The sequence below is a fragment of the Glycine soja genome, chromosome 2, assembly GCF_004193775.1.
Source record: "Glycine soja cultivar W05 chromosome 2, ASM419377v2, whole genome shotgun sequence".
Taxonomy (NCBI): Eukaryota; Viridiplantae; Streptophyta; class Magnoliopsida; order Fabales; family Fabaceae; genus Glycine; species Glycine soja.
In genome coordinates this window covers 4,274,280-4,287,317 of record NC_041003.1, presented here as the reverse complement: position 1 = coordinate 4,287,317, position 13,038 = coordinate 4,274,280, and the positions used below count along the sequence as shown (strand labels likewise).

General features: G+C 30.0%; 1 protein-coding gene across 1 annotated transcript; it reads left to right on the top strand.

Moving 5' to 3' along the window:
- Positions 1-5,951: 5,951 nt before the first annotated feature.
- LOC114381472 (thaumatin-like protein 1) lies at positions 5,952-8,445 on the top strand. Its single transcript, XM_028340739.1, has 3 exons — positions 5,952-6,147; positions 6,291-6,960; positions 8,089-8,445. Exons 1-3 carry the CDS (start codon positions 6,072-6,074, stop codon positions 8,270-8,272), a joined length of 930 nt encoding a protein of 309 aa, XP_028196540.1. The 5' UTR covers positions 5,952-6,071; the 3' UTR covers positions 8,273-8,445.
- Positions 8,446-13,038: the final 4,593 nt, after the last annotated feature.

Here is a 13,038-nt window from a genome sequence, read left to right as displayed (position 1 = left end):
ATAAGCTTAAAGAGGTTATCATATATATTTATTCAATTATTACTTTAACAATATGCTAAAAATAAATACCACCTAACGCTACAAAATAAAATTATTATGTAATATGTAGTTCTTTGTCATACTATTCCACTTACTTACCCAAGTTTTAGATGACTTTTTTTTTCCTATGTGGGCCGCATTAATATGTAGTAAGAGTTGGATTGAAACAGTTAACTAGAGATCTATCTTCGACCTCTATCCTGCTTAATTGCGAGCCACAAATATATAAAAGAAAAATAAGAACGTCGATTTGGTTAAACATTGAGACTACTGTTAGGCTCAAGTATGATTGCGGCTGTAATTTAACATAGTTGGTGTTGGTGGTGTGTAGACACAAATCAGAGAATGAATGGCTAGGTCATGGTTTCACTAGCTAGCTAGATCATAGGTTACTCCTGTCTCAATCATTATCCACGCATTTTTCAATTTAGCCACGTCAATTTTGGCATTTTGCACACATCAACCAGTGACTTTCACATGTCTAAAGACCACTTTTGGGGACAAATTGCAAGGTAAGATTAGGTGTCACTGACATAAAAAAGGTACATATTTTATAGAATTTGAGATTTTCACGCTCTTGATCCACATTTTTTCCCCAACACTAACACTAAGCAAAATGACTAAAATAATATCCTCTACATTGCATCATGCTCGACACCAACGTTATACGCTAATAGGCCAACACAAAATGGGCGCAAAATTTTGTATTTCATTTTTATTTTTTTATAGTAAGACAATATTTAGCATGATGCCAGTCACCACTAATTTGAATTTAGCCGCAACCCTATCAGTGCAACAATGATGCTCGTGTATTAATGTATATATCATTTGAATAAGCTTCCACATTACACATAAGAGGCGTATTTACGTAACGTCATGCCGGTTGTCAATAAATTGCAATTAATGCACTTGACTATTATGATATACATTCCAATTAATTTAATGTCATTTAGGTCGACGATCGACGATAAGTAAATATGCCTCTTTGTGTCAATTGTAACCAATATTACAATGGAAACTAATTCAAACGTCAGTACATTAATGTGTTTTAGACTTCTAGTGCATATATAAGCGTTAACCTAACTAATGCTACATCTATATACTTTACGAAGGATACCCTTTTCTCCTCATCCATTGTCACACCTTTTTGCTATGTTGCCCCCACCCCACAACTGTCGCATCCCTTCCATTGCATTGCCCTCTTTAAAGGTGCACCTCTTCCACCACATTATATTCCTCCTTCCACTGCCACTCAACCTCCTTGTCTCTACCACTCCAATTCTACATTGCCACGGTATCGTAGTCACTATGTAAACATGTCATAATTGTCGCACCATCGCATCGCCACCACAATTAGTATAATCAATCCCCTTAGTTATCATTTACTATTGTTTTTGGTTTATGTAATTTAGGTTTTTGTTACTCTGTGGTGCTTTGTTTTAATTAATTAGTTGAATTTTGATTTATGTAATGTTGGTTTTGTTTGTGGTTGCTATGATTATTAATGCTGAAATTTTGTCATTTTTGTTTTGTGTTCTTAATTGATTTTGATATTATTCTTAGTTAAATTTTATGTTGGATTTTGATGTAGGAATTTCATGCTTGAATTTCTACTTTGTCTTGTTGTTGCTTGAATGTTGCTCCAAAATTCATATGCTAGAATTATGATATTATAATTTTATGTTTGATTCTTTCTCTATGTTTTTTTAACAGCTTTCTCTATGTTGTTACTTTAATATTGCTCTAAAATGTTTGAATTTTATGCTTGTATTCGGCTCTTCTTATTGTTTCTTTATTGTTGCTCTGAACTTTTACTTGGATTTATTTGAATTGGACCTATATGATGTTGTAGGGAATAACTAACACTTTATATATATGGAAGGGGGAAAATGTTGTAGCTACTAGCATCACTTAGAGGACCAAATGAACATTTTAAAATTACAAAACTAATTTGAACAATGTAAATAAAAAGAGTGCCTAAAAGAGTCATTTAACCAGTCATTCATTACCTTTACCGTAACTGATTTATTAATTTTTACTATCCAGATAAATTAGTTCGTGGTTCCGTTATGTTCGGAAATGTAGTTTTAAAAAATAATTAAATTTTATTTATATCTTAGTGTTTTTTAATAATTAAAAAATATTGAAGTATATAACAAAAAATAATATCATTTACATTAAATATGCATAAAAAATAATTTGAAAATACAACTGATAGAGTAGAGGGAAAAAATAATAGGATAATTTAACTATATGAAAAATTTAAAATTATTTTTAGTGAATTGCATAAAAATAAAATAGATAACAAGGACAAAAATGAATGAATAAAAAGTAAAATTTTTATATAAAAAGTTAAAACTTTAATATTGCCATACTTCATTTAGGTCTTGTTAAAAAAATATTATTAGATAAAAATATAAAGTACAATTTAAAAATGAAAAGGGTAAAAGAATATACATGACTCCATATATAATTTAAACCTAGAGATTACACCATAGTTAATTAATTATCCTTCCAGAATTTTCAGTATTATTATAGTTCCTTCTATTTATAAGCACATGTTTACATTTCAATACACATTGTCTTTCAAACCTGCTGCAAATTATTATTAGCACTGTTAAGGGGAATGTAGTGGCGAACACAATATTCGTCTTGTTCCCCTATTTGCGGTCATGATCTTCATTTTATGGTTACCCTAGTATATTTTTACGTGGACGCAAAATAAAACAACTTATCTTTTTTAAGTATAGTCGTGGAACCAATATATGCATGCAAAAAGCCGGATTTCTCTTCTATTTATTTTTTCGATTTGTTAGTGTCTAACTTTTTTTATTTTATTTTTTTTACTGAATTTAGCGTGGGATTTAGAAGGTGGATTATCAATAGACTCTTATTGAAGGTTCCAGTCATGCCTATATATATCCGAAAGAAATGAAAAATTAATGCTTCCGGCCGGCATTTGCAAAATATATAGCTGAATATATCAACCACACTTATAAGAACAAATGTTGAAACGAGAAAATAGGGACGCCTCCCAGCATTTCTATTTATAAATTTATGAGAAATATTGTTAAAAACATATATATAGAAGGGACAAATGATCTTTCAAAAAAAAAAAGGACAAATGATTGAACAAAAGATATGGTTAAGGATGATAAAGTGGATCAACTCATCCAAAATTAATATTAATTTATGTCAAATAATGAATAAGGTTAGCCTGTTTCATTTTTTCAAAATTGGATTGGCCGGAAGTATTGATACACCCCAATTTAGGGTTGAATTAGGTAGTTGAACAGCTTAAATTAAAATAAATAAATAATAGGATAAAAAACATACACAATTATAAAAGAAATCTTTTAACATTAGTAACTTATATAGGTTATTAATTATAATTAATGTAATATATGAGGTGATGATATTTTTGTAATAGATAACATTCAGTATTAGCAGTCAATTCATAAATTTAGAGTATTTGATTTCAAATATAATTGAGGCAATAATTATAATAATAAATTACTCAAAATTTTGCATTAGTAGATCTTACAAAAAGTTAAATGAGGACCCTTTTATTATAATAGTCCAAGCAAAAAAAAATAATTTGTCTAATAAAAGGTATTCCGTGATTCTTTAAAGAATAAGCATATAAATATTGAAAGTGAAGAGATTTATTGGATATTAAAATGCATGTGATAAATAAAAAATAGAAAGAACAAAATTTCTTTGAGAAATGCTTGTGTTGAATGTCAAAAATAATGGGAAGAAGCAAATGAAATTTATAAGATAGAGATTTCACTTTTTACCATCATTTTGCTAACATTTTAGGATATATAGAGGAAAACATTGAACATTTAAAATATAAAAAAGAAAGCCAAACCACCAATTAAGAGCTTCCATCTTTATTCGTTTATATAAGGAAGCTCATTAACATGGTTTTCGTTGTTGATGATGACTAGTGTTAAACATATTACTTTGAACGTGTGGATCATAAACAATTAAACATACTGACATATACGTGGGGAGGTTATTTTCCATTCCTAGTTTAAAATCAAATTATGTCACCTAAGCAGCCTTGGCACCACACGTGAGACGTTACAATATCTGTTGTTCTTTTGTCTTCTCCAGGGTAAGGTCGAGAGGATGGAACACGTAGACGATCTTTATTTTGCATGGCTACACACAAGAAAATGTTTTGGTTGACACGTGTAGTAGTGTTTTTATGCCGCCCTTCCAATTATATGTTAACACCACACACCACAGTACTGAGTTTTCATAATATTTCTCATTCAATTAAAACTTTTTCTCCCTTTCATGACATTGTTTTCTATACCAAACGAACAAATATTTGTTATATGTTTTTTCTTTAAAAGGAAAAGTGATGTTTAATCGATTCAAAAGGAAAAAAAAGACAAAAAAAAGTGAATTTTCATGTGATATAAAAGAAAAAAAATAATACTTTTAAGAAATATAGTGTAGGAAAGAAATAGTTCATCTTTCTCCTACTCTATCGAAATCCAATTGATTTGTAATATCTCTACTATTCCTATATATATATATATATATATTAAGAAAAGCCAATCTCTATACTCTCCAGCTCAAAATTAATGAACTCATTTAATCACATTCTCATAAATATCATTTAATCAGTTTGTTTCTTAGTTTTAAATGAGTTTAGATTGGATCAATTACTTTTTTTTACATAGATTAGATCAATTACTTAATTAATGTGTTATAGAACTTTTTTAAATACACAAAATAACAAATCCATCTAACATTGTTAAAACCAGAGAGAAGCCATGAGATTAGTTTAATATATTTGATTGAATATGTTCTGCATACATGACGTGCTATATTTAATATTGTTAAATTTATATTTAATGAAATTTATATCCATAAATACTAAAGAAAATTCATAAAAAATTAAAACCTTGGAAGAATGGATAACCGATTGCATAAATTTTAGTTTGAACACTTAATTATAGTAAATATTATTGTTTTCATATAGATTTCCTTTGTTTTTTGTTTTTAGAGTAAATTACAGTCTTCTTCCCGAGAGATGCAAGTATTATATGTATTATATGCAAGTATATATATATATATATATATATATATATATATATATATATATATATATATATATATATATATATATTATTTAATCAATTTATCTGTATACAAGGTTGCAAAGAACTCCTCCTAACCATTAAATGTTATAATAATAAATCTGATAGTTATTATAAATGAACCACCATAAATTTTATTTTGAATTGAAAAATTTATATTAATTTTTACTATAAATCTATTTCTAAAATATCATTTTTAAACATATATATTTTCACTTTAAACTCAATTTTAATTAAAGTTAATTTTATATAATAATAAAGGCCACCGAAAAAAAAAAAGGTTTGCAGACAAATAGACAATAACAGCTCATTCGAATACCTAACAGTGTATGGGAAAATCATGTACACGTCACTTCAAGAACTAGCAGTATTTTGGAACCTCATCTAGTTGCAACAGGAAAAACAGAAAAACTCATTTTAGAATCACCAGATTTTTTAACTAACGCCTACGATTTTACTTGTTTCACTTTTTCTCACGACATTGATCCAATAAGTAAAGAAATATTTGGATAAATTTATAAACAAAATATAAGAAAATAAAATAAAATATATTTTTCCATAAGTTAAAAATAATTTTAATATCATTTAATTTTTTGACAAATTGAAGTGATAAACTGGTTTGTTTATAAGAAAAAAGTTTATTTAATTATGCTACTTTTATTTTATCATATAAGTAATTACAAATAAAACGATCCAATGAATTAAACACAAATCATGGGTAGGTGAGGTGGAAACTTGACATCACCCTTTTCCCTGATTCATCTCACAGGTGTGCTTATATATATGGATGCATGAACTAGCATTTAGATTCCCCCTCAGCACCATATTCGCCCTTTCATCACACACATTCTTTCACTTCAATTCGCAAATTCACCCAAAGAAAAAAAGATCGTGTACTCGAGCAATCCAACCATGTCTCCGTTCTTCTCACATCATCCACTTTCTCCTCAACGATTCTTCATTTTCCTACTCATCCTGGCTTTCAGAGGTACACATACCAAATTACAAACTCAAATTAAGTAAATGCTAGCTAGGTTTACTTTTCTTATCTTTTTCCTATTTACAATCCTGTGCAAATTAACTAAATCTCTTTATAAGTTATAAAGCACGATATTTGTTTGTGGTATGCAGGGGTGAGAGTCTCAGCCACAACATTCACATTCGTGAACAAGTGTGACCACACGGTGTGGCCAGGTATTCTCGGAAAACCGGACATCGGAACAACTGGTTTCGAGCTCAAGAGAGGAAGCACGCGTACCTTCGACGGCCCGCCTGGTTGGTCGGGCCGCTTCTGGGGCCGAACCGGCTGCCAATTCGACCAATCCGGCCAGGGCACGTGCGCCACCGGCGACTGCGGCTCCGGCCAGGTAACCTGCAACGGTGCCGGCGCCACTCCGCCGGCCACCCTCGCCGAGTTCACGCTCGGCGAGGGAGCCCCGGACTACTACGACGTGAGCCTCGTCGACGGCTACAACCTCCCCATGATGGTGGACGCAAGCGGCGGCTCCGGCGCCTGCGCCGCCACGGGGTGCGGTGCCGACCTGAACCGGCGGTGTCCGGCGGAGTTGAGGGTGGACGGCGGCGACGCTTGCCAGAGCGCGTGCCGCGCTTTCGGGAAGCCGGAGTTTTGCTGCAGCGGGGCGTTTAATTCACCGGCGGCGTGCGCGCCGTCGATGTACTCGCAGATTTTTAAGGCTGCGTGCCCCAAATCTTATAGCTATGCGTTTGATGATGCTACGAGCACTTTTACGTGTACTGCCGCGGATTACACTGTCACATTTTGTCCCTTTTCTTCTCCAAGGTAACTAAAAACTATAAACAATTTCTGTGCTTCACTGTTTTTCAGCACTTGCTTACATTCACGCCAATCTTCATCGTCAACCCTCTCTTATTTAATTATCCAAAAATACTCTATTTTATTAGTTTCAATTTATTTAAAAAAATATGGGTCTAATTTCAATCCATAATAGAATGGGTTGCAACACCCATCCTCATAATTATTTATTCTTTTGGCGTCTCATTTTTTATTCTTTCTTTTTGTTCTATCTCTTTTTTTTCAATATTTTTTTCTATCCCTTTCTTATGAGGAGCGTGAATGTCAAAAGCAGCAAATAACTTCCTGATAAAGTTTATTTTTTAAAAAGTCAAGAATGATTGATGCATAAGTGAACGTGCAGATAACTACTCATACTTCATAAAATCAGTAGTTTCGTAAAAACAATTCAACAAAATAATTCTTACATTTGTGTTTGTATACTCCCCCGTTACAAAAAGAAAAGGTGTGTGAGAATGTCTTTTGAGAAATAATTTTTTTGTTCTAATTTTATATGTAGTCATAAAAATATTCTTTTGTTTCTGTTTTGTCTCTTCTTTTTAAATATTTATTCATAAAATGATATATTAAGATTCATTAGTTTAATTATTGAAACCCCGACATTTAAATGGAACCTAACTTAGTTATTTTTAGTTTTTCGGATTTATCTAGTTACTAACTAATGGACGCCCAAATTACAAATATTAGAAAATAGAAAACGTAATTTACTCTTATACTATAATTTAGAATACATAGTTTGACAAGTGCGGTTTTTATTATCTCTACTCTCTCAATTAGAGATTCTTGGCATTCTTAACATGTTCTTCTTTTTTCTTTTAAAAGTGTATTTAACATAATACTCTCACACTTAGCCAAAAAAAGTGTATTTGTTTGATCTTCAGTTTTCAAAAAATAATGTAAAAGAAAAATGTAGAAATTCAAGCGTAAGAATGTTTAGATGTGTAGAAATACTGTTATTTTTAAGGGATGTATAAATATTGTTTTAAGAGAATTTTTTTTTTTTTACATTTTCCGAATTCTATAAAGAATTTACATGTAGAAATATTGTTTATTTCCCCCATTTATTTATGAAATTGTGGGTTATTTTATTTGCAGTTTGAAGTCATTAATGGAATCAGGGCCAGGATCATCGGTTGAGCAGGCAGCAGTAGCTACTACATCATGGATAGCCAATTTGGCCACAGGGGACTCCACAAGAAGCAGAAGCCAACCATTTTCAGCTTCCAACTCTGCATTTTTTGTGGCTGTCACTTTAATTCTTTCCTATTTAGTCTCATAGACTTTGTGCTGTGTGTCCCTTTCAGAATGACATCTTCCTCCTTTAAGAGACACACAACTCAAGTAGGATCAGCAGCATCAATTAACTGGTGTAAAAATACCATCATGATTAATTGTTGAAATCTATGTAAATTACAAGCATTTTAGTAATAATTTTGTTGGCAGTTTTTTTTATGGCTTTGTTTTGTATCATTTTTTTAAAATTTATTTTGTGGTTTATGTTGTTCATTTTATAATCATGAGAAGTGGGGTGAGGGAATGAGGATCATTCTCCATATGTAAGAACAAACTGATTCTAGTGGGTGTTGAGGCCCATTACCATTTTGCTGACTCAGTCGTACTAACGAATTACCAGAAAGACAACCCCATAATGTAAACACACACACACACACACAAAAAGGCTGACAAAGAAGAGATCAAGAGAAGAATTGAAAGGCCATTTTGAAAATCAAAAGGCAAAATTAAATGTTGTTGGCACATGGTTTGATACTTGAATCTCTTGATTAAGGTTTGAGTTTGATTATTAATTTGGGTATGAAATCACAAGTATCATTTTACCTTAAAAATGAATCAATGAGAGAAACATTATATATTATTTAAGTGTCAAATAACGAGTCTCAAATACTTTCTTATTAAAAAACAATCTAAAGACAAAAGGTCACCCGTGATAAATGAAAAGTACTTGTTTTTTTTTTTTTTGGTAAAGGCATATTTTCATCTCTACTTTTGCTTTCCATCACCTTGAGTGAAAAATATACAATATTAACAAGTAATATTATATTTTCTAATTTTAACTTTTTTTTTATATTTGAATATTTAATTAAAGGATAAAGTAATTAGAAAAGCTTTTGTTATTTATAATAATCTTATTCAACTTAAACAAAATTATTTTTCATAAAAGATATAGGTGATATATATATAATACCTCGGAAAACCTTAAAATCCCTAAATTGATTTGAAAAACTAGAAATCGAATAAACTGTTAATAGAAAAAAAATATATATAAAATATATATTTTTAGTTCAATTTGATTTTTATTTCTATATTTAAAATTAAAGTGAATGAACTCTAAACATACTAAGGGTGTATTTGAAAGAGCATATTTACCGTTTATTTAAACTTATGACTTGTATAATTTTGTGTTTGGTATAGTAGATTTTAGAAGGAAAGATCGAGAGAGAAATGAAAAGAAGGTTTATTTTAGTTTGAGAATACTTATTCTGAGTGATGCATGTTGAAGCACTCAATAATTGATCAATGGAACATGGTGACCAGCCCTGTGTAAAATTTTAACTTTAGTTGCGAGTCCCAAATCCCAATGGTTAAACATAGAAGATATTTCCAAGAAATTAATCTAATTTGGCTAGAATCGTGCTTTAATCTTTGAGTTGGATGATGGGTTGATTAATCCATCGTCAGAAAAAGTTAACACGCTGGAAGGATATGATAATTACAGACAAAATGCTAGAATAATATGTTTTCAAACCCTTTTGTGAAATGTCATAAAGAAGGAAACCAACCTACATTCTTTTCAGTGCCAGGAAAAGATATTATAGGTGACGAAAAAGGAAAAGGTATGAAATATGTGAGGTGAGAGCTTAAAGTGACACTTTGAGGGGAGCTGCTATTACATTTTATGAATATTATATGTTGGGTGCATTGGTAAATATCTAATAACTATCGGTCTCATGATATTTTTTATTAAAAATACGATTGGCAATTAGCAAATAAATAATTAACAACTGTTGTAAGTCTAAATTGAAAAAATGTATAACGTTAAAAAATAAAATAAAGGCGTATTTGTCGTTCATTTAAAGTTAATTAAAATTATGAAATATTTTATTTCAAATTAGTTATAAATATACATGTGTTTTTTGACATTATACATTTTTTTTAACTTTAAAACACACTATTTAAATCCATTCTGTAAATATTTATAATTTTCAGTTTTAAGCTTAAAGTTAGAAAGAAGTGAGGGACAATGACATCACATGAGTTATTTATCTTGTGATTTTTGTTGCTGCTGTCATATACCTCCAAATCATGGTAGAAATAAACGTACTTTTTTTACAGCAGAAATAAACGTACTTAAAGAATAAAGATCAACGATGAATCAAATCATTAGGTAAGGACTGACATGGTAAGCATATTCTTTTGTACTACATTGTTCATCTTCTTTCATAAATAATATTATTATGTTGTAAATAAATTATGTCATCCAATAGAGTGAGTGACAAGGATTATTAAAGTATTTCCAATACAAAAAATTCATATAGGTTTCTTAATCATCTTTTTATAGTCAGTGTCATGTCATTCATAAAAAACTTATATAACAAAAAATCGTAAGAAATCGTAAAAAATCTAAACATTAGAGTTTCTTATATAAGAAACTATTTTTGACAATAAAGGAACTCATTTTACCACGTCACTATGTTCCAATGCAGAAGAACTCACAAGAAACAGTTTCTTAGCCTAAGAAATCATGAAAGCAACTCCCATTTGAGATGCTCTTAGTTATTACATACATATATCAATCCCGCCCCATTAGTATCACTATCAATCAAACAGAACAAGTTTGTGAAAAAAAATGCGCGAGAAACAATTTTAACCCTTAAATAATTGAGTGGATAATTTTCTGTCAAAAAAAAAAAGAGAGTGGATAATTTAGTGATTGATTCTTTTAATCTTGTTTATAAATAAATGTTTCGACCATAAAATATGAAAGCAAGTGAATCTTATTTTTTGATGTATTTTTTTTTATGCATGAGAACTAAAGATAATGTATAATAATTTATGCATCATGTATGTTGTTCAATCAATTAAGTTAAATCTTTTTTATAAGAATTAATTTTAAACAATAAAAATATATGAAAAATTAAAAATGAGTAAAATAAATAAATAAAATTAAGAAGAATTAAAATTAGTAATATCAAATTTGATAGGGACTAAAATTGGGTCAAATTTTTAAGAAAGATTAAATCAAAATTTGGACCAGTTGAGAGAGAAAACTTATTTGACCCATATATATTTATCATTACTCTGTAAAATATATCGTTCCTTATTCAATAAACAAGGGCCAATAACTTCCAAAAAATAATTATATAATTGAATCAGGCCAAACTTTGATGTCATCAAGATTGGTAGCGAGTATAATTGGCAAACTGAATCCCACCTAAAGATAACAAGAAACAGAATTGACAAATTGAATAGCAAGGTCACAAAGAAAACTCTTGTTCGTTTCGTACTTCTTTAGTTGTAAGCTACTTTGAAATTTCAGTAATGTCAATAATTTTCCTTGCTTTCGTCATTAATGATGGCCCTGATGAAGATATGCTTAGCAAAAGTTTCAAATAATTTAATTTCTCCTTTTTATATGTGAATGCGCATGTAACACAAATAAAGGGCCACATTTTGGTTATCTGAGCTTATTATGTTATCTTATTTGTGAGATAAAGTGATCATCATGGTAAAGTCAATTTATACGTCAAAAAAATATAAAATTCATTGATCCCACATATATTGGGTCTGTATCACTATCATCATCATGAATTTTATTTGCATGTAAAACATTCTTCTACTTTTTTTCATGGTACAATAAATATGTTACTTTTAAGTTTTAACAAAATAGGGCGTATAATCACTATAGACATCCTAAAAATCGTCATTCTATAAATGAAATATACAGATGAAAAATAATGGAGAAATACTTTAGTTTGGTGGGTTTTTTTTTTTTTAATGCACTACGTAGAAACATTTCAGACGTGAATGTGGTTATCCAAAAAGAAATAAAGATGCATTGAAGCACAAACGATGATAATCGAAAATGCCAACCCAGTGATTACGAGATTCCAGTTTAGCACACAAGGAATTGGAGTACAACTGATTCTTTCATCAACTTGGGGTTTGTGTGAAAGTAGATGAACAATGTAGTACAAAGGAAAGAAATCAACTCACTTTTAGATAAGCTTTTAGGCCAAGATAAGATGATAATTAAAGTTCATTCCTCACTGTGGTTTACTTTCCAATTTCATGTTTTCCTTAATATATATTTCTACACACGAAAGATAATGTGAACAAACACCATTGAGTTTAGTTAAAAATTATTTTAGATATGATTTTTAAAATAATTATTATAAAACTAATAATTTTGATTTCTCATTTATTTTCATTCATCCTTTTTTTATTTTCATCCACCCTTACCAAACAGGGCATAAGTGTTAATGGAGGCTTGTGTAACTTTTTTTTATTCTTTTTTATTTTTTATATAGGCAAGGCTTGTGTAACTTAGAGTGAGATGTGAGAACTTGAGAAAATATGAGTTAGGCAATGCATTGAATATCTAATGTACCCAAATACCAAATGCCAACTACGGAACCTCCATCTCAATACGCTATTCAAACCCCCATTGAATATCTAATCTACTTTCGGCAGTCATTTTTCTGAATGTCTGCTTTCCACCCCCATTTTATAGTAATCGTGAAGACATTAAAAGTAAAAACAATCCTAAAGTTCAAAACCTAAAGGTCGTTAGTAGTTCACAGTTTCTTGATGGCAAACTAAATCAGTTATTTTGGTTTAATATGTAAAAATTAATATTTTCATGGTTAATTAATATTTTCGTGGTTAACATGTTTCTCCGATAAATCAACTCCATCACAGTCAATTATGAAATCGTTAAAATCACACGTCACTTTTTATTTTCATCTACAAAATTTGAATCTGAAATCTTATCTTAAGCAAAAGTAATTTAACAGTATTTACAAGAGT

Bases quoted from the DNA above. Each gene is read 5' to 3' on its own strand.
- LOC114381472 (XM_028340739.1), top strand. From the start codon at position 6,072: ATGTCTCCGTTCTTCTCACATCATCCACTTTCTCCTCAACGATTCTTC. The intron at 6,148-6,290 runs GTACACATACCA...TGTGGTATGCAG, and splicing joins ACTCATCCTGGCTTTCAGAG to GGGTGAGAGTCTCAGCCACA. The intron at 6,961-8,088 runs GTAACTAAAAAC...TTTTATTTGCAG, and splicing joins TGTCCCTTTTCTTCTCCAAG to TTTGAAGTCATTAATGGAAT.